At 39.0% G+C, this 21,010-nt stretch overlaps 1 protein-coding gene across 8 annotated transcripts in view; it reads left to right on the forward strand.

The window, feature by feature from the left end:
* The window catches only part of MAP2 (microtubule associated protein 2), a 300,866-nt gene that overhangs the window by 242,823 nt on the left and 37,033 nt on the right, over positions 1–21,010 (forward strand). For 6 of the 8 annotated variants that reach the window (XM_047773380.1, XM_047773379.1, XM_047773382.1 and 3 more), the window contains 2 exons: positions 1,320–1,433; positions 5,508–5,585. In XM_047773380.1, coding sequence (XP_047629336.1) covers positions 1,320–1,433; positions 5,508–5,585 — 192 coding nt within the window. Of the gene's footprint in view, positions 1–1,319; positions 1,434–5,507; positions 5,586–15,139; positions 15,386–17,124; positions 20,884–21,010 lie in introns of all 8 variants that reach the window. The other 2 variants (XM_047773386.1, XM_047773385.1) reach the window with 2 other exon arrangements.

The following is a 21,010-nucleotide window of genomic DNA, read 5'->3' on the forward strand; positions in this document are numbered from 1 at the left end:
GAAGTTCCTAGGCTAGGGGTGGAATCAGAGCTGCAGCTGCCAGCCTATGCCACAGCCACAGAAACTTAGGATTGCAACCTCATCTTCAACTTACCTCACAGCTCACAGCAACCCCAGATCCTTAACCCACTGAGCAAGGCCAGGGATGAAATCCAAATCCTCATGGATTGGAGCCGGGCTCATTACCACTGAGCCATAACAGGAACTCCTTTATTCTAAAATCTTGATTAAAATTATAAGAACAAATCCCACCCCATTCCTTTATCCAGTATGGCTTATTTCCCTTAGGGCTGTAAAGTGGATTTATTTCCTAGAATGGTAGATGTCTTTATGTAAAGATGATGAAAAGTTAAATTCTGTAGAATTTATTTCTAATTTAGAAAATATTTTTAATCTCCAAGGTTTCTTTCCTTTTTGGTTGATAATATGTGGGACATAATTTCCTGAATTTTTTATGACCAGGTTGTATAAAGTTAGCACTGATATGATTAAGTAGATGGCATTTCAGGTCAAAAACCATTTGTCAGGCATTCTCACAGACTGATCATTTTAGTAATGAACCTCCCTCCCACTCTGTGTTGTTGTTGTTGTTGTTTTAATGAAACTGTTGCTCTGACTATGTTGAGTATTATATGATCTTAAAGATCTTTAAAACATCCACTACCTGGAAAAGTTGTAGCTCTTTAGAAAGAGATAATCTGTTATATCATTTCCCTGTGTTTCACTCAGATTTTAACTTCCCAGGTTTTTCTTAAGCTCTCTTGTTCAAACTGATCCCAAATAGTGCTGTTTAATCATACATTCACATTTTGAAGCATCTTCTTTCGGTTATAAAATCATGGTATTTCTGCAAATCAGCATAGAAGCCTATTTTAAGGTTGTCTATAAAACTATAAGAAAACTATAAAGCAGTTTTTTTAAGTTAAATCTAAACTGCATCCTCTCTTCTTTTTGCATTTGTTTCCCTAGGTACAAAATACTGTATTGTTACTATTTGTATATAAACATTTTTAAAATATAAACTGCTATACAAGTTAATTATTTTTCTTTTGTTCTATGTTCCTTTTGCTTAGCTCCCACAATCCTAGAATAACAATTCTTTTTATTTTCTCTCTCTGTCTCTGTCTCTCTCTCCTTTTTTTTTTTTTTTTTTTTAATCTGTGTGTGTGTAATTTATCTGCAACTTAAAATCTCTTGCACTCTTTCAGGGGAAAGACAGTGAAAATCTAACCGACTATGTTGTTTGAGTATTTTTTCCTTTTTGCTACCTGTTTGGGATGGCTCATCATTTTGTTTCCTTTTGTTACTATTTATTACAGAGGAGGTATCTGCAAGGATAGTTCAAGTAGTCACCGCCGAGGCTGTAGCAGTCCTGAAAGGTGAACAGGAGAAAGAAGCTCAGCATAAAGACCAACCTGCAGCTCTGCCTTTAGGTAAATGCGAAAGAGCCTTGGGTCAGGGTCTGTGGCTGCCGTGCCCTGATCACAGGATCAAGTCTTTATGCTCAAAGATAGGCCATATCTCTTGCTTCATCCCTATTTGTGACATTCATCAAACACCTCTGTTGGGGTGGGATGGGACCTATTTTCACCTTTCTCAACAGGCTCATTGTGGTACTGTGGTCATCTTTAGGACAAGAAACTTATAATTAGACTTTGCTCTAAAATTGCCCTTGAATTTTCATTTCCAGACCACTAAGAATAGTTATTATAAAAATGAAGCCAGTGCATTTTGATATCATGGCCCCCACTCATAAGGAAAATGTTCCAGTGCTTTAATTAGAGATAATTGTTTCCCTTGATGTGCTTTGATTAATGACTATCTGTACTAGAGTGTCTTCTGGTCTCTCTGAACACCTTCACAAAACCTGTAGCCAAAGATTGTTAGAATCATCAGCATTGTTGTATCCCATCTGTGGTACTGGTCTTTGCTTGATTCATTTAAGGGCAATGAGATAGCATTTGCCCTCTCCTCCACCACATGTCAAATGCCCTGAAGGGCCAAACAGGTCGTGTAATGGTGCTCACCAGGGAAAGCATCCTCAGCCAAAGACTTGCTGCCCCTACTCTCGATAGAGCCATCAATCAATAGATATATAGAAAGATAGGTCGCTAGATGCTGAAGGAGATGTGTACACATGCAGAAACACACAAAAAAGGAGAACCTCTTAGGTTCAACATTTATGTTTATTTCATAGGTAGATATAACTAACTCATAGAAAGTTATGGTTTTTAAAGCCTAAAAATATTACATATCTCTTTTTCTCTCTTACAGTCTAATATATCCTTAAATTTGATTTTCCAATTAGCACTCCATTGTCTTAAAAAATTAAACAATAAAAATGTCTCTTCTCCCAGAAAGATAATTAAAAATACTTTCATTATAGTCAGTGTATGTTCTTTGATTATTGAGGTTTGTTCTCCTCCTAAAACAGAGAGGGAAAAACTTATCTAAAGCATTAACCTTCTTTCAGTAGTTTAATTCTTTTCTTTGAAATAAAAGAAAGCCCCTTTGCTTTTAAATTTGTTTTTACCTTTTATACAATTTTTATTTATTTATTTATTTATTTATTTTTTTTCCCACTGTGCAGCAAGGGGGTCAGGTTATCCTTACATGTATACATTACACTTACATTTTTCCCCCAGCATTTCTTCTGTTGCAGCATGAGTATCTAGACAAAGTTCTCAATGCTATTCAGCAGGATCTCCTTGTAAATCTATTCTAAGTTGTGTCTGATAAGCCCAAGCTCCAGATCCCTCCCACTCCCTCCCCCTCCCATCAGGCAGCCACAAGTCTCTTCTCCAAGTCCATGATTTTCTTTTCTGAGGAGATGTTCATTTGTGCTGGATATTAGATTCCAGTTATAAGTGATATCATATGGTATTTGTCTTTGTCTTTCTGGCTCATTTCACTCAGTATGAGATTCTCTAGTTCCATCCATGTTGCTGCAAATGGCATTATGTCATTCTTTTTTATGGCTGAGTAGTATTCCATTGTGTATATATACCACCTCTTCCGAATCCAATCCTCTGTCGATGGACATTTGGGTTGTTTCCATGTCTTGGCTATTGTGAATAGTGCTGCAATGAACATGCGGGTGCACGTGTCTCTTTTAAGTAGAGTTTTGTCCGGATAGATGCCCAAGAGTGGGATTGCAGGGTCATATGGAAGTTCTATGGATAGATTTCTAAGGTATCTCCAAAATGTTCTCCATAGTGGCTGTACCAGTTTACATTCCCACCAACAGTGTAGGAGGGTTCCCTTTTCTCCACAGCCCCTCCAGCACTTGTTATTTGTGGATTTATTAATGATGGCCATTCTGACTGGTGTGAGGTGATATCTCATGGTAGTTTTGATTTGCATTTCTCTTATAACCAGCGATGTTGAGCATTTTTTCATGTGTCTGTTGGCCATCTGTATATCTTCTTTGGATAAATGTCTGTTCAGGTCTTTTGCCCATTTTTCCATTGATTGATTGGCTTTTTTGCTGCTGGGTTGTATAAGTTGTTTATATATTCTAGAGATTAAGCCCTTGTCGGTTGCATCATTTGAAACTATTTTCTCCCATTCTGTAAGTTGTCTTTTTGTTTTCTTTTGGGTTTCCTTTGCTGTGCAAAAGCTTTTCAGTTTGATGAGGTCCCATGGGTTTATTTTTGCTCTTATTTCTATTGCTTTGGGAGACTGACCTGAGAAAATATTCATGATGTTGATGTCAGAGAGTGTTTTGCCTATGTTTTCTTCTAGGAGTTTGATGGTGTCCTGTCGTATATTTAAGTCTTTCAGCCGTTTTGAGTTTATTTTTGTGCATGGTGTGAGGGTGTGTTCTAGTTTCATTGCTTTGCATGCAGCTGTCCAGGTTTCCCAGCAATGCTTGCTGAATAGACTTTCTTTTTCCCATTTTATGTTCTTGCCTCCCTTGTCAAAGATTAATTGACCATAGGTGTCAGGGTTTATATTTATTTATTTATTTTGTCTTTTTGCTATTTCTTTGGGCTGCTCCCACGGCATATGGAGGTTCCCAGGCTAGGGGTCAAATCGGAGCTGTAGCCACTGGCCTACACCAGAGCCACAGCAACGCGGGATCCGAGCTGCGTCTGCAACCTACACCACAGCTCACGGCAACGCCGGATCGTTAACCCACTGAGCAAGGGCAGGGACCAAACCCGCAACCTCATGGTTCCTAGCCAGATTCATTAACCACTGCGCCACGACGGGAACTCCCTATACAATTTTTAAAGGCTGCTTTCCATTTATCGTCATTACAAAGTATTTGGCATATTCCCTGTGTTATACAATACTTGAAGGTTCTTACACCCAATAGTTTGTACCTCTCACAGCCCAACCCCTGTAGTGCCCAACGCCTTCCCCACCAGTAACCACTAGTTTGTTCTGTATATCTGTGAGCCAGCTTCTTTTTTGTTATATTCACTAGTTTGTTGTATTTTTTAGATTCAAAATATAGGTTATATTGTATAGTATTTGTATTTCTGACTTCACTTTTAGCATAATGCCCTCCAAGTCCATCCATATTGCTGCAAATGGCAACTTTTCTTTCTTTTTAAAAAGGAAATGCTCCCTTTAAAAAAAAAAAATTGAAACTTTAAAATATACCTTAGAAGCCCACAGGGCAAGGGACATAAAAAATTGCCTCTCACACTATAGCTGCCTCTACTAAGTGCTGTATGAAACTGAAATCCACGTGATCTTTAAGATAGATTTTACCACTGGCCCTGACTGGTAAATTTTTCTTTTTGAAAATCTCTTACCTTCATATGAGTGGTCACAAAGAAAGTAAGTGTCTTGAAGAGGCAAACTTGGAGTTAAGTGTGAATGAATTCCATCTTTTAGCACCTTTCTCTTTGGTCCTTCTTTTGTTTAGTGTCAAGAGCAGACTATTTCTCAGCTCCCACTAGTACATGTTTCTATCTGAAGGTTGCCTCAGGCTGTGACAGCTTCTTTTTCTTTTCTGAATGTACATACAGAAGATGGGTTTCGAGGTTATACTCAGTAGACAAAATGTTGTTTAAAATATACAGTGAAAAAATAAAAAAATAAAACATGCATTGCCAAAAATAACTGATTAATTTCCAAATCAAGAAGGGGAACCAAAGAGAGACTCTAATATTTTTCAGCCAGTCAAGCCAAATCCAAAGTAAAATGCTTGCCTGTGTGAATACTAGTAGATTAGAACCAGAATGAAATATTTTATTAATTGAACAAACAAACACACATGAATGGGAATAATGATAGACTTTTAGCATCCATCTCTAATCCATTTTTATGGAGAAGACAAAATGATTTTTTTTAATATTAAATGCTCTTCTTTTTTTTAGGTTTCCAAAAATATGTGAATCAGGTAATGGGACCAAAAATAAGTGCATCTGACTTTGCGTCTTTGCCTGAATTTCATAAAGAATGATTTTCACGGATGGCAGAACTGCCTACACATCTACTGGCCTAATAGGATTAATTGCTGTGTCTCGTTTTTTCCATTGTTTTATCTTTAGCAGCTGAAGAGACAGCTAACCTGCCTCCTTCTCCACCCCCATCACCAGCCTCGGAACAGACGGTCCCAGTGGAGGAAGGTAAGTCCTGTTGGACTCTTTGACGTTTGTCTTCTCATAAGGGTAAATAAACCTCAGTCTTTAAGCACTACGCTTGAGTATGGATCCATATGTGACCCAGCTTGGGAGCTGTCTGTATAAAATAGTCAAGAAGAACAAAGACTTTAGTTAAATGCATAATCATTTATCTATGCCGTATCAAAAGTAGACAAATACAGAGTTCCCGTCATGGCTCAGTGGAAACGAACCTGATTAGCATCCATGAGGACACGGGTTTGATCCCTGGCCTCACTCAGTGGGTTAAGGATCCAGCATTGCCATGAGCTATTGTGTAGGTCGCAGACACGGCTCTGACGCTGTGTTGCTGTGGCTCTGGCGTAGGCCGGCAGCTACAGCTCCGATTCGACCCCTAGCCTGGGAACCTCCATATGCCTCGGGTGTGGCCCTAAAAAGAAAAAAAAAAAAAAAGGGAAAAATCTGCTTGGTAAGGGAAGACACAACTCTGTTTAAATTTGAATAACTACAGAGAACCAGTTTACTTAGTGTAGAATGTTTTGACAGAGAAGATACAATTTAATTTTATAAGTGACTGAACAAAAATAAATTTATTGATGAAATCCACACTTTTTTATGAAAGGGTTGGCGGGGAACTGTCTCTGTTCTCACTAGTGTATTGCCAAAGGCTTCCCCAGGGCCTGGCCTGTAACAAACTCTCAATAAATATTAATGAATAATGAAGAAGTCAGTGAATGAATCTGATATTGAGAGTAGTGAACTGGAAACAGATCATGGCTTCTTTCCTGCTGAGACCTCTTATTGTCCATGAATCTATTTATGCATTTACTCAACATGGAATGCCGTGTCAGCTTTTCAGTTCTCAATGATAAAACAGAGAGATGCCTTTGAAGAATATTCATTTAGAATTGAAATGAAAGGCACCATTTGAAAGCAAACTGTTATTGGTTCTCTGACTTAGATCAGTTGACTTCCGTCTGTTGTTTGAGAGTTACGGGAGAAGACAGAGGAAAGCTACAGCTCCCTGTTTCAATATAATTGAGGTTTCATATACTTAAATTAGAATTTTGATTCTTCTCCATTTTATTCATTTATTACTTTACTTATTTTTTTCCTTTTGTTGTCCCTTTCAGAGATCATTTTGTGTTGAAAATTGAATAACATCACAAAGGACTCACTATCTCTTTATAATCTGTAATTAGATTTAACTTTTGAATCCCTAACTAGAGATTATTCTAAGTTACTAAACTATAAACTGTCAATAATCATACTTTGTTTTTGCCACAGATTTATAAACATAAAGCTCTTTTTAGCAAGGCCTTCCTTTCTTAAATTGAGACTCTTTTCTAATTTTACTGACTAAATGATGTTAAATTACTGACTGAAATGATGTTAAATTAAGTTATTCTAAGAAATAAAAGAAAATTTGGGGACTAAAATCAGTACATATAATTAGTGTCATTATAGCCACTGACTATTAGTTAATTTTCTGAAAATGCGATTTGACCTTTTAATTCATAGATTCAAAAGATCCTTTTTGGCCTTATGACCATCTGTTCATGCAGTACACATCTATGGAGCACCCATCATGTTCCCTGAAGTCTTCAAATTCTGGGTATACACTAGTGAACAAAACAGCCCTGATCCCTGCTTGTAAGAAGCACACAATCTGATGAACAGAAATCCAAAAATAAGCTTAGCACTAGGAAGGAAAAGAACAAGTTGCTTTAAGAGAGAAGAAAAGTCTTATTTTATTGGATGATGAACGAACATTCCGGGAGCTAATCTCAGAAGCCTAAAGAAGTGTTGGCCAAGCAAAGGTGGAGGCAAGGGGTGTTTGGGCAGAAAGACCAGGGTGTGCAAGGGTGCTCAGGTGGGCAAGAACATGAAGTGTTCCCGGAGTCCCAGGGCTAGCATGTAAGAAAGGGGTAGGGCAGTGAAGGAGGTTGTGAGCCGTGGCTATCTTGGTTCAGGGACCAGGATTTGACTTTGAAGGCAGTAGAAAGCTGTACTTCCCTCAGGTCATTGAACATATTTCTGAACCCCCCACTTACAGCCTTTCAAGTGTCCGAGGATCCTCTTAACCCAGAGAGGGGTATGATGTGGATCCACAGTCAACCAGGGGACAGTAATTTATTTTTCTTACTCTCCTGGTGGAGTTGGAGCCTAAAGGACAGTAAGGTCCTCCCATCCAACTGTGGATTCATCCGGTCTGTTTCTGGAGGGCAGTACAATGAGTATAATGAAAATACAAATAAAATATAGAATCGCTTTCACACTTTGGTAACTTGGGTATCACTTTCCAGAGTAACCGTCCCCTCACATTTTAGGATTGTTTTCCTCAAGCTATTTCTGTATATTTGGGGAAAATGCCAACTGACTTCCCACTGAAAGTAATTTGAGGATATTTTACTCTTAACATTTTTCAAGCCAAACATGTATTTTTATTGAATTTTCATTTTTGTCAAAAGAAAGCATTAACCTATACAAAGGCTTAATGATTTGTTTTTAAAAGGATAATCATATTTTTGAGTTATATAGAAAAATTTATGTATTTTACAAACTCCACCTCATTCATTTTAAAGATCATGAAATCGTCTCACCTTAAATATTTGAAAAACTTTTGACCTAGGCAATCAAACTAGGCCCTCTCTTTTATTTTGAACCACTCTTGAAGTACGTATAACAACTTATTTTGTTTTGTTTTATCTGAAAAAAAATTAATGGAAAGCCACAAGACAGGATTCGACTTTTCAGTTTTTCGAACTAATCAGTTTGTAAAGATCAAGCCAAAATTCCATTGATGTATTGCTCAGAGCACATTGGGTAGAAAGAAAACAGGTGGATTTTTCATCTAGGAGATTTTTTTTTCACCCTCCTCAACACACGCTTAAAGCAACTTTAAAGGCACAGTGAATGCCATAATTCAATGATTTGGAGGATATGCTTCTTTTTATTCATTATCAAACATTTTAAAAGCTGTACTTTCCTGAAGGGGAAGCATGAAAGCTTCCACTAAAAATACTTCAAGATGTTAATTACTGTCATTTATGAATATTCATTTATTATAACTGATAGAGTCATAATTCCCAGAATAAGTGCTTATTTTAAGAAACAAAGGGATTTTGATGAAAAAATTAAACAAACAGCATACTTAGAAAAGAAACTCAGGTACTGTGAACCAATACTGTAATAGTTATGTTTTCAAATTAATCTCCTCTTTCTTTTTGAGCATAATCATTGTCATTTGGACTGAACTGTTAGAAAGCCCAAGCAAGAACACTGGAAACATCTGAAAACAGAACCAGAAATATTTCTGCCCTCTTGGGTTTGGTCCAGAACCCTGGGGTGGTGTGTTCCTGTGTCAGCAATGTGGCCACACCGTAGTTGCTAACCTGAAGCAGTTTCCCCTCATATCATTCTGGGGTCGCAATCAGCCAAATGAGGCATCCTCAATCAAAAGCTTGTAGAGCTTGGAGAATGGCAAGGGCTTAGAGATGGTAGAAAACAATCTAAGCGAGCCAGCTTCCCCAGACTATAGGGCAGAAGCCTCATACCAGGGCAGGCAAAATCACTGAGTCACTGATACCCTAAGAGACTCAGTCTCTCAAAAAAGTGCTCATTTGTACCAAATGGGACTGTCATGCCAAGGCTGAATTTTGTGTGGCAAACTTTGGTTGCCATAAATTTTCAAATGCGTTTTTAGAAGAAAAGGTTTAGATGAAAGTAAATTTGGGAAAATGTGTTTCTCCACTGAAACCAGGTAAGCTTCATTTTGAAAGATTAGCAATTATGCAAAAGAGCCATGTCAAAGTCCAAGGTTCATAAGGCTACCCTGTCCTTTCACATTCTTCGATGAAATAGACTATTTTGTGGTAAAAGCAGAAACTTCAACAGCAAACATACTCACAGTAACAGGAGACATGCAGTCCTGACCTTAAAGAGCAGAACTGTTAGGAATGCATTTTTTTCATAAACCTCTCAAGCCTAGGTTTGATGCATCAAATGAAAGGAAAGAGCAAAGTTACATGACAACTTGTCTGACAGACTGAAGACAGAGGTGCTATCATATATAAAAATGAGCACGAGGCTTGGCACTTCCTCACATATCTTCCTGTTTAATCCTCCAAGAAACCCACCCAGATAGTTACTGTTCACTTGAACCCTTGCTCAGAATGTCATAACTAGTAAGAGGCTTATCCAGAATTCAAACCCAAATCTAAGTCCCTACCAACAAGGCTTCACTGCATCCCTACAGCTGTATCTTATCTAGGCTCTAACCGTGGGACAATAAAAGCAAAATGATCTTCTAATGAGAGTCTTTTGGTTACAAGCCACTGGACTGATTTCCCTTTTTTTTTTTTAAACCACTCTCAAGTAAATAATGTGTTTATTTATAATGTATTCGTTTATAATGACTCTGTATCTATAATTCACTCATTTATAATTTATTTATTTATAATCATTATGTATCCCACCTCCATTTGAGTGTGAACCCAGACCCCCAGCCATACACAGTTTGGTAGCAAATGATGATCTATTTTCTAGCTCTGCCATTGGAACCTGGTGCACTGTTCGGGTCTAGCCAGGCATGATCCTCTAAGCATCACTTCCCTGGCACATCTCCGGGACTTATAATGAAGATGGATGCAGGCTCATAGGTCCTAAGCAGAGATTTGGAGTGCAGACAGCCCATAGTACCCAGAGGGTACTGGGCTTTGCCAGACATTCCTTTTGAAGTTGCCTGGCTAAGGGCCACACATACACTACAGAGAAACTACTTTAGTGGAAAACCCTTCAAGTTTTTTGCTGTTCTCTGATGACTCAAAGTTTTCAGAATAGAAGGTACTGTTTCTTTGAAATGTTACAGATCTAAAGCAAGACTCTGGCCTGTTTTCACATTTTGGCACTTTCAAAAAGAGCAACAAGCAACAAAAAAGAGGATGCCAAAATCTTCAAAAGGTTAAACCATTCAAGGAGTATTGCCTTAAACAATCAGTCTCAGCCTTAAATTCTTTAGTTTTGTACTTGTAGTCTGCTCCACTCCCCAGAAAATATTGAAAAGTGGAAAGGCAAATATGCCACTTTCACTCATCTGTTGTCTATGTAGTCAGTTGAAGGTATTAGACGTTTTAGGAGGGACTTGCATCCATGAGGAGTCCACCAGAGGAAATATGAATGGCCAGGACATGTGACAAGCCCAGGGCTTATGATTCAGCCTGTGTTGTAGGCCAGCTCTCAGCCAGTTGTCTGCTCAGCTGAGAAATCGTGCCGAGTTAAACTAAGAATATCTACTATAATTTTAGGTTTCTTCTAGCCCATGATATAATAAGCATCGTGGCTGAGAGTTCTGAGCACTCATCCAGAAACAATTTCCATGGAACAATCAGTAAATAATGTGTTCAAAAGATTAAAAGTATTTGCTCTTCAAAATGTTATTTTAGTATACTTATGATTTCAGGTTCATTTCCAGTTGTCAGCACTCATTTGGCTGCAAATAAGTTGTTGCCCTAAAAATATGTTTTCAAATTATTGCTGTAATTCTGTCTACTTACGTTTTGAAAGATGTAAAAATTATACAGATACATGCTACAAATTGTGTTCTCATTGAAAATTACAAATTTTTAAAAGTGTTTTTCTGTGTAAGTAAATAGTGATTAGCAAATTAAGTAACCTACCATATAGGCCTGAGATGTAGTGTCTGCACCACATCAGCAGCCAAATATTGTTCTTTCCCATCATCCTTAAGGCTCATTGAAATATTCAGGAGTTCAAATGCTAAGCTAACTGACTGACCTACACTTGTGTATCTAAGGAAATAATAATGCAGATTTCTAATCCAAGACACAGGAAAAGGTAGAAATAAGAACAGTTCCTTTAGCAATTCAATGAGAAATAGGCAGTTAGGGCTTTGAGATAAGGAAGCAGCAAGAAGCCAGTAGTGCAAGTGAAACTGCATAGAATAAAATCACAATGAATGGGAAGTCAACTCTGTAGAAATTCTCAACTGTATCTGTGAAGCTTTTAGAAGAGACGTAGACCACAAGAAAACAAGTGTATATTCCTAGGTACTGTCTTAAAACCACATACATTCACAGTCAGGCAAATGAGAATCAAGGTTCAAAAGGATGCCTAGGAGTTTGCATCCAAAGAAAAAGCTACACCAACTCTGTTCCCCTTCGCAATACAGGAAAGAAAAATAAAGCATTGTAGATTTTCCTTAACAGGATTGAAATTAAAAATTACTTTCTGGTTGAAGTCATTAACTAAAAGTTAAATTAACCAAAATGCTAGCACTGTGAGTCTACTAGATAATTAAGATTGTACTTCAGCAGGCCTCTTCTCCCTCATAACTGTGCAGGCATTAGGTCCGAATAATTTTCCTCTTTTTTAACTTATAAATGTATTGATAAAAGCATAAGAAAAATGTATGTACTTGAAAGAATTTCTTCTAACAAATGCATTTGTTTTAGAATGCTTCGTTTCTGTTCCAGTGTTTCTGTGGCTATCTTGACTTATTTGAGGGGGATGTAAAGATTAATTTCTATTGTGCAGTGGGAGTGTCAGAGCATTTGATTCCTTTAGATCAGTGGCGAGATTACTTAAGGGATAGTTTAAATTCAGTGGCTACTGAAGCATGAAACATTTGCTACCTCCCATCCTCCATCAGCTTGTTCTTGCTAATTCCCCTCCATCCTGCTGTGCTGCTTCCGTGGCCTCGTGTCCTTGTGCAGGTGTTTGTCTGGTTCGTCTGATCTTGTGTCTGTCTTGTCCAGTTCTCCCTGCAGTTTCTTCCTGTGTATCTGTTTGTAGATGAAGGGGCTGAGGATCAAGTGGGGCCTCTACACAGGTTCCCCAGCCATGAACCTGCCACCAGCGGGGAGAGGCGTAGACTCCTAGCCCCCTCCATCTCGGTATCTGTGCCTGATGATGACCCTTCCAATTCCGATGAGGAGTACTATGAGCATCCTTTGTTCAGCTCACAATGGACCTCTAGTGTGCTCCCCAGTGTCCCAGCGCAGAGTGCAGAGGCCCACTTAGGCCAGGAGAAAGGTGAACCAAGCATGGTCCCCTTTTGCTCCTCCTCCCCAGCCTGCAGCTTTGATCACATGCATCATACTAAGTGTGCCTTCATATGTGGGGAGGGAGGGGTAAGATCCTGTTTTTTCCATATGAAAGTGAAGTCCCTATATAGCTTATGTCCATCCAGATGCCTCAGCAACTTACATATAAGAAGCCTTATTTGAGACATGTGAGTACATCCTTTTTTCTATATCACTGCTTCTGAGAAGGAAGCAAAAAAAAAAAAAAAGGTTCAAATAAAATATGACTTCTTGCTGCCCCTTGCAGATAGATCAGTAGGGAAAAATATATTATTTTATCCAAACCAAAGAAGATGACCCCTAATATAATTTTTCCTCTTGGATACTTAATATTATCACTAGGACCAGACTTGAATAGAATAGACTTCTTTTTAGTGCCATGTTAGCATGATAGCTCTTTAAAAGGAAGCAACCTGTTTGGGGTAGAATAAAGGTTATGGAATGAATTTGTTTCTCAAAAATCACTTAATCATCTACCAAAACTATAGAAGCTTCCCCAGGTGCCTAAATCTTGGTTCCGATTGGTAGGAGTGGGCTATAATGAAGGAAAAGCTTGAAAGCTTTTGCCATTCCAGCCTCATGAAAGTGGAGACCCTAGTGTAAGATTGGCTCTGATGAGGATAAAAGAGGTGGCCTCCTTCTAACAAGGAAATTTTTTTTTTTTTTTTGCTTAGTTGATGCTTAAGTGAAGAGTGTATTTTCGTGTGGACAATATTTAATGTAAGGGCATATAGTTTCAAGGCAATGAGGAATTAGCTCATAGCTCACCAAATACCTTCATGCTATAAACCCCTTCAAGGGTCCTTTAGCAAAAGAAAGAGCACCAATGGCTCAGACACTCTGATAGAGAAACATAATCCATATTGGGTATAATTAAGTGAATTTAAAACACGAGAAAAATATGTAAAATTTTGAATAAAGAACAGGTGTGGAAATAAACGTGATTTATACAAAATGAGAAAACGGAAAATTAAAAACCTACATGGGTTTGGAAAACACGTAAATTAAATTGATTAGATTTTATCCAATCAGCTGACATTAGTAAAGCAACTATATTAAAAGTTTCTGAGCTTTAATCAAAATCTCTAATTCTGTGGCATTATAAAAAGTGCCTTCATATTAAGTTAGACTCTGAATATTTAAAATGTTGCTGACATAATTCAGTTACAAAAATGAAAGTATCTGAGTGCTAAATGCAAGGAAATAGAAGTAGTACTCTTTTTTTCCCCTCTAAGGGTTTTAATATTTCTCAAAAAATTTCTTTCTTTGCCATCTGTAGTCTTTCTCACAAGGCCATTTAAACAATGTATAATTGTTTCATAGGAATTTCATAAGAGTCATTCACTTGCAGGACTGTAATACAGCTTATATATTTCTGATTTCCTAAGCAATAAAATGGGATTCATTTTACTGGCATTTGAAGTGTAAATGAGAAACAAATGAACATGATAATTCATGGCCTTCATAAATTTGCTTTTAACATTTTAATTGTTAGCATTTTTCCATGTAATATACATCTTTGGGGAGGGTAGTTTGGCAATTTTGTTGCCACTCAATTATCTTTCCTTGGTGGTTTTGTTTTGAATTGCAGAAATGAGGCTTTATAGATAATATGCACATTTTCTTTCTTAGTGTCAAAGAGAACTACACAAGAACTATATTATTGATATTTCAGTGGTTTGAATAATATGATGGCAGTTGTGTCCCAGAAGTAGACATTTCTAAGTAGTAGTGAAATTAATTTTACCTGGACCTTGTTTTTCAAAATATTTTACTAACTCTTTGAAAAATTTTACATTCTCCAATCATATAATGCAATGAAAGTAAAAATAAATGGAGTTTGACTTCTGCCTTAAAAATACTAAATAACTTATATTTTAAAGGGTTTTGATGGATTTCATAATAAAGCTGATAATAAGGTAGTTGATTGGATATTATTTGAGGCCACGCTTTTTATTCCCAAAGACATCTTTAGCGAAGTTTGTATGTCTTAAATAATCAGAAATTCACATGTAGGGGCTTCCTGCATTGGAGAAAACAGCACGTCTAACAAATTTAAAGGTTTGTTTCGGCACATCAGTGCATCTATCTTTTCACAACCATCTGTTATCCGGCAGCACCATCTCTTACTTCCAGCCAAGCTTTCCACATGTGTGCAATTTACTGCCATTTCCACTAAGGGTAATAGAGCAATAAACCCTTTCAGCTCTCAAGTTTTAAAATAAAGAGCCTTTTATTGAGACTTTAAAAGGCATCATTATTAACATATTATACACAATAATTTTCTAAGTAATATATAATGTCCATTGCATTAGGATATTTATTTGCTCATTCAAATGGTAAAAGAGGTTCTCGTGAGGTCAATAGAATAGAGCTGAAAGTGTTCCTTGAGTAATCTTTCTGTTGTTTCATGTGTTGTTCTGTGGTCATGATGTCAACATCTTTTTCATCCTTAAGAAGAAGAAACGCTAGAGAGTCCAAAGGCTGAGGAAGAGAAACCTGCCACTCTTCCTGAGAAAGAGTGTGGGGCTGCCAAGGCCTCAGACCAACCCAAGGGCCTCAGTGAGGGCCAAGTGGAGTCTAGTTCGGAGGCCCAAGTAGTTGCTGAAGAGAGTGCCCCCGCCGGGGCCGCACAGGAGAAAAGTGTAAAAGAGGTCACCGAGGTGTCTCCAGAAGTAAAAACCCCTTCCTCTGCCGGGGAAGGTGTGTCTTTCTTAGGATTTGCATGTGTTTTGTTGCAAATGGTCTCTTCAGCAGCTTACCAACCTGATGCCTTTCCTATGCCGGTCCATCGCTGGGTCTTCTCGTGATCCCAAGACCGCTGTTTTAGCCTTAATGAGCAGAGAGTGTGCTTGTGCAGGCGCTGTGTGGCAGCTTGGTTTTCCACTGCTGCAGCTGATTCCTGGTTTTACTTTGCCACGATACAATACGCTTTGCCGCCAGGCTGATGATGCTGTGTGAGCTTTTTTCCGCCCCCTCTCATCTCAAATGTTTGCCAGTCACATTGCTAATACATGTATATTTTTATTTTTATTTGGGAGGGACAGCAATTCATATGCTTTTCTTTCGAATCGTAGAGTTGGATTTTGGCACATACAGGCTTAAGTGGTGGAATCGTTTTTGTTTGCAACCGCGGTGTGCTATATTTTTTTATGCTTCGATGAATAGTGGTTTGGTTTCCTTAAAAGCTCTTGCTGATGCTTCTCATATCATTTCGTTTTCATGGCAGCCAACCCTTTTGATCATCACGTCTCTTGAGTTTTCCTTCATCTAACCTTGATTAGAAAGTCCATCGACTATTTCTTTTCTATTATGACAACACAACACACACGTATATAAGGTAATAATGATCCATACACTTGCTCCAAGAGAGGCGATTGAATTTTATTATTTTTCCCCAAATCTTTTCTAGATGATTGCATTTAAGCATGGTGACCACAATGAAATAATTTTGATCATAAAATACAAATGAGACTCGGAAGTCTTTTGGAATGGTGAACAAATAAAAATTTAAAAGAGTCTTTTAATTTCTGTGAAGCATCTCTAAAGCCAGTACTGGTCAGCGCATCACCAATTGGCCAGGTTCCAGGGAATAAGATCATGAACAAGAGGAGAAATATTCTTTCATAGTTGACTCTCTTTAAAATTTGGTTACTACGTGACTTCCCAGTATTAACACTGTAATTCAGATTTTCTTACTTCTGTCATACAGACTTAATAAGGATTAGGACCTAAGAATTTGATATGTGGTGGAAATTGACTTGTAAATATTTAGGTCATATCATATAGAATCAATAGCAATTATTTCTTTGTATTATTGAAATTTAATCTCATGACTTTTAAAAATTTATGGTAGTAATCTTTCAATGCCCCTGAAATTGGCTCTGGCATTTGTTGGTCAAATTAACTGAAATTATTTAATGCGTATTATTATAAAGTAATTGGCCTTCTGCCTCTGGTATGCCAATGCAATGAGAAAACAAAAGAAAAAGTTCAGTAGAAATCAAGTCTTTTCCATATTTAGATTGGTATATAGATTATTTTGTACTGTTAACATTACTTATTCAATATTCTTTAATCTGTAATATTTATTTGTAGAAAGCACATGAAATTTTTTTTCTACTACAGTATATATACATCACATACTATTTAGAGAAACCAAACAGACAAAGGAAAAAAAAAAAAGAGTAGTCAGAATATACTCTTACTACAATTAATTTCTGGATACATTAATTCACAATAGGAGTTCATTTTAGCAGTTGTACACATGTATCTCAGTCCTGACATTTTCATATTGATTTTTAAATGAGTAGCATGCTTGCATGTTTCGTGGTTTTTCTTTATTCCCTACCATTCATTTGCCATTTCAAAATATAATTTTAAGCTTACTGCCTGAAAGCATTTGCCTATTATGTGTTTAAAAATCAACCCAATTACTTCAGGTGTACTTACAGCCTCGAAGATGGAGTTCCATGATCAACAGGAATTGACTCCCTCTCCAACCGAGCCATTAGACAAGAAGGAAAAGGAATCTGAGAAAGAAAGTAAGCCTGGTGAAGACCTTAAACATGCTGCCTTAGTTTCTCAGCCTGAGACAACTAAAATTTCCCCTGATAAAAAAGACATGCAAGGCGCAGAAGAAGAAAAAGAACCTCCTGCTCTCTTTGGCCATACTCTTGGTGCCAGCCTAGAAGACATGAAACAGAAGACAGAACCAAGCCTGGTGGTACCTGATATTGGCCTTCCTGCAGAGCCCCCAGCTACAAAAGAGCAAAAGGACTGGTTCATCCAAATGCCAATGGAAACAAAAAAGGACGAGTGGGGTTTAGTTGCTCCAATATCTCCTGGCCCTCTAACACCCATGAAGGAAAAAGATGTACTTGAGGATATCCCAAAATGGGAAGGGAAACAATTTGATTCTCCTATGCCAAGTCCCTTTCAGGGTGGAAGCTTCACTCTTCCTCTAGATGTCATGAAGAATGAAATTGTTGCAGAAGCATCACCCTTTGCCCCTGCCCTATTACAGCCAGACGACAAAAAATCTCTGGAAGAAACTGGTAGCCCAGCGACTGCCAAAGATAGTTCTAAAGTTGAAGAGCCCCATAAGGATCAACCTGACAAAATGGCAGAAGCACCAGCTTCAGAGACAATTACCTCACCCAAAGATTCTCACCTTTCAATTGTGGAAAAGCACATCCCAGAGAAAGTTTTAGGAGAAGAGAAAGGGGCAACGCAGCAAGAGAGTGTGCAGATAACAGAGACTCCCACCCTTAGTGGACAAGAATCTACACTTACTGAAAAGGAACCTCACCTAAAACTTGAAGAAAAAACAACCATTTCTGAAAAGGAAGCTATGCCAAAAGAGAGTGAACCCCTGAAATTGACAGATGAAGAAACTGGTGTAATTCAGCCTTCCACAGAGCACACTTACTCAAAAGAAGAACAGAAAGGCCAGGAGCCTCCCACAGATATATTAAAACAGGACTCATTCCCTGTAAGTTTGGAGCAAGCAGTTACCGATTTAGCCATGACCTCTAAGACACTGGAAAAAGTCATGATTGAGCCAGCTGTACCAAGCGAAAAGAGTGCCACCCAGGAGCTTTTTGAAGAAAAAGTTGCTGACAAAGATATTAAGGTTGAAGGAGTTGGAGCTATACCCTCAGCTGAGCTTGACATGCCATTTTATGAAGATAAGTCAGGAATGTCCAAGTACTTTGAAACATCTGCCTTGAAAGAAGAAGTGACAAAAAGTACTCAGCCAGGCAGTGATTACTATGAGCTAAGTGACACAAGAGAAAGTGCCCAAGAGTCTTTTGATACCGTATCTCCCATGTATAAAAATGGCGACAAGGGACTTCCAGCAGAGAAAGAATCCCAGCCCAGTGCTCCAGCACAGGAAGCAGGGTATAGCACTCTCGCACAGAGTTATCCATCTGATTTACCTGAAGAACCCAGTTCTCCTCAAGAAAGAATGTTCACTATTGATCCAAAAGTGTATGGGGAAAAAAGGGATCTCCACAGTAAGAATAAGGATGATTTGACACTAAGCAGGAGTTTAGGACTTGGTGGTAGGTCTGCAATTGAACAAAGAAGCATGTCCATCAATTTGCCCATGTCTTGCCTGGATTCTATAGCCCTCGGATTTAACTTTGGCCGGGGCCATGATCTTTCTCCTCTGGCCTCTGATATTCTAACCAACACTAGTGGAAGTATGGACGAAGGAGATGATTACCTTCCAGCCACAACACCTGCAGTGGACAAAGCCCCTTGCTTCCCAACAGAAGGCAAAGAAGAAAAAGAACAGATAGAAGGAGAAAAAGCTACTGGAGAGGAAAGTACCCAAGTAGAGACAACATGTGAGTCGCCTTTCCTAGCCAAAGATTATTACAAAAATGGTACTGTCATGGCTCCTGACCTGCCTGAGATGCTAGATCTGGCGGGCACCAGGTCGAGATTAGCTTCCGTGAGTGCGGATGCCGAAGTTGCCAGGAGAAAATCCGTCCCATCAGAGACTGTGGTGGAGGAGAGTAGCACTGGCTTGCCCCCTGTCACTGATGAAAACCATGTCATTGTTAAAACTGACAGTCAGCTCGAAGATCTGGGCTACTGCGTTTTCAATAAGTACACAGTCCCACTCCCATCACCTGTTCAAGACACTGAGAATTTATCTGGGGAGAGTGGTTCCTTTTATGAAGGCACTGATGATAAAGTGAGAAGAGATTTGGCCACAGATCTTTCTTTGATTGAAGTCAAACTGGCTGCTGCCGGAAGAGTCAAAGATGAGTTCAGTGCCGAGAAAGAAGCAGCCCCACATATCTCTAGTGACAAATCAGGACTGAGTAAGGAGTTTGATCAGGAGAGGAAAGCTAACGATAAGCTGGATACAGTACTAGAGAAAAGTGAAGAGCAAGCTGATTCAAAAGAACATGCCAAGGAAACAGAAGAGGCTGAGGATAAAGTGGAACCTTTGGGATTAGGAGTAACCCACGAGCAAGCTTCAGCCAAAGAACCAACAGTATCAGAAGATGCATCACCTCTCCTGGCTGAGAAAGAAGAGAAAGGTCTTAGTTCAGTGCCAGAGGTTGCTGAGGTAGAACTCTCCAAAAAAGCCGAACCAGAACTGGAATTTGCTGCAAAGAAAGCTGACCAGGGTCCATTAGATGTTAAAATCAGTGACTTTGGACAGATGGCCTCAGGGCTAAATGTAGAGGTTGGAAAGGCAGCAGAGCTTAAGCTGGAGGCTACCCAGGACCTCATCACCTCCTCCACAGCACCTCAGGAGGCAGATGCCTTTATGGGTGTTGAGTCTGGCCACGTGAAAGAAGGAACCAAAGTTAGTGAAACAGAGGTCAAGGAAAAGGTAGCCAAGCCTGACTTGGTGCACCAGGAGGCTGTAGACAAAGAAGAATCTTATGAGTCCAGCGGTGAGCATGAAAGCCTCACCATGGAATCCTTGAAAGCTGATGAGGGCAAGAAGGAAACTTCCCCAGAATCTTCTCTAATTCAAGATGAGATTGCTGTCAAATTGTCTGTGGAAGTCCCCTGTGCACCTGCTGTTTCAGAGGCTGATTTAGCTGCAGATGAGAGAGCTGATGTCCAGATGGAATTTATTCAGCTGCCAAAAGAAGAAAGCAAAGAGACCCCAGATATATCTATCACGCCCTCCGATGTTACAGAGCCATTGCCTGAAGCCACTGGAGCTGAACCAGCAGAGGCTCAAAGCGAGGAAGAAGAGATAGAAGCCCGGGGAGAATATGATAAACTGCTCTTCCGCTCAGACACCCTTCAGATTACCGACCTAGGTGTCCCAGGGGTCAGGGAGGAATTTGTGGAGACCTGCCCAGGTGAACACAAAGGAGTAATCGAGTCCGTTGTAACCATCGAGGACGATTTCATCACTGTAGTGCAAACCACAACTGACGAAGGGGAGTCGGGGTCCCACAGCGTGCGTTTTGCAGCCCTGGAGCAGCCTGAGGTAGAAAGGAGACCGTCCCCTCGTGCCGAAGAAGAGCTTGAAGTAGAAGAGGCAGCTGAAGCCCAGGCTGAACCCAAGGATGGCTCCCCCGAGGCTCCAGCTTCCCCTGAGAGAGAAGAAGTTGCACTCTCAGAGTATAAAACAGAAACCTATGACGATTACAAAGACGAGACCACCATTGATGACTCCATCATGGATGCTGACAGCCTCTGGGTGGACACTCAAGGTGTGCCTTATTTTTTTTAAATTTCCTACTCCCAAATAAAATTCAGTGACCTAGTGGAATTTTTTTTTCACTTTAAACATTTTTAAATGACCTTTCCCTCTTGTGTTTTTGCATTTTGTTAAAGAGA

The sequence above is a fragment of the Phacochoerus africanus genome, chromosome 3 (assembly GCF_016906955.1).
Source record: "Phacochoerus africanus isolate WHEZ1 chromosome 3, ROS_Pafr_v1, whole genome shotgun sequence".
Lineage (NCBI taxonomy): Eukaryota > Metazoa > Chordata > Mammalia > Artiodactyla > Suidae > Phacochoerus > Phacochoerus africanus.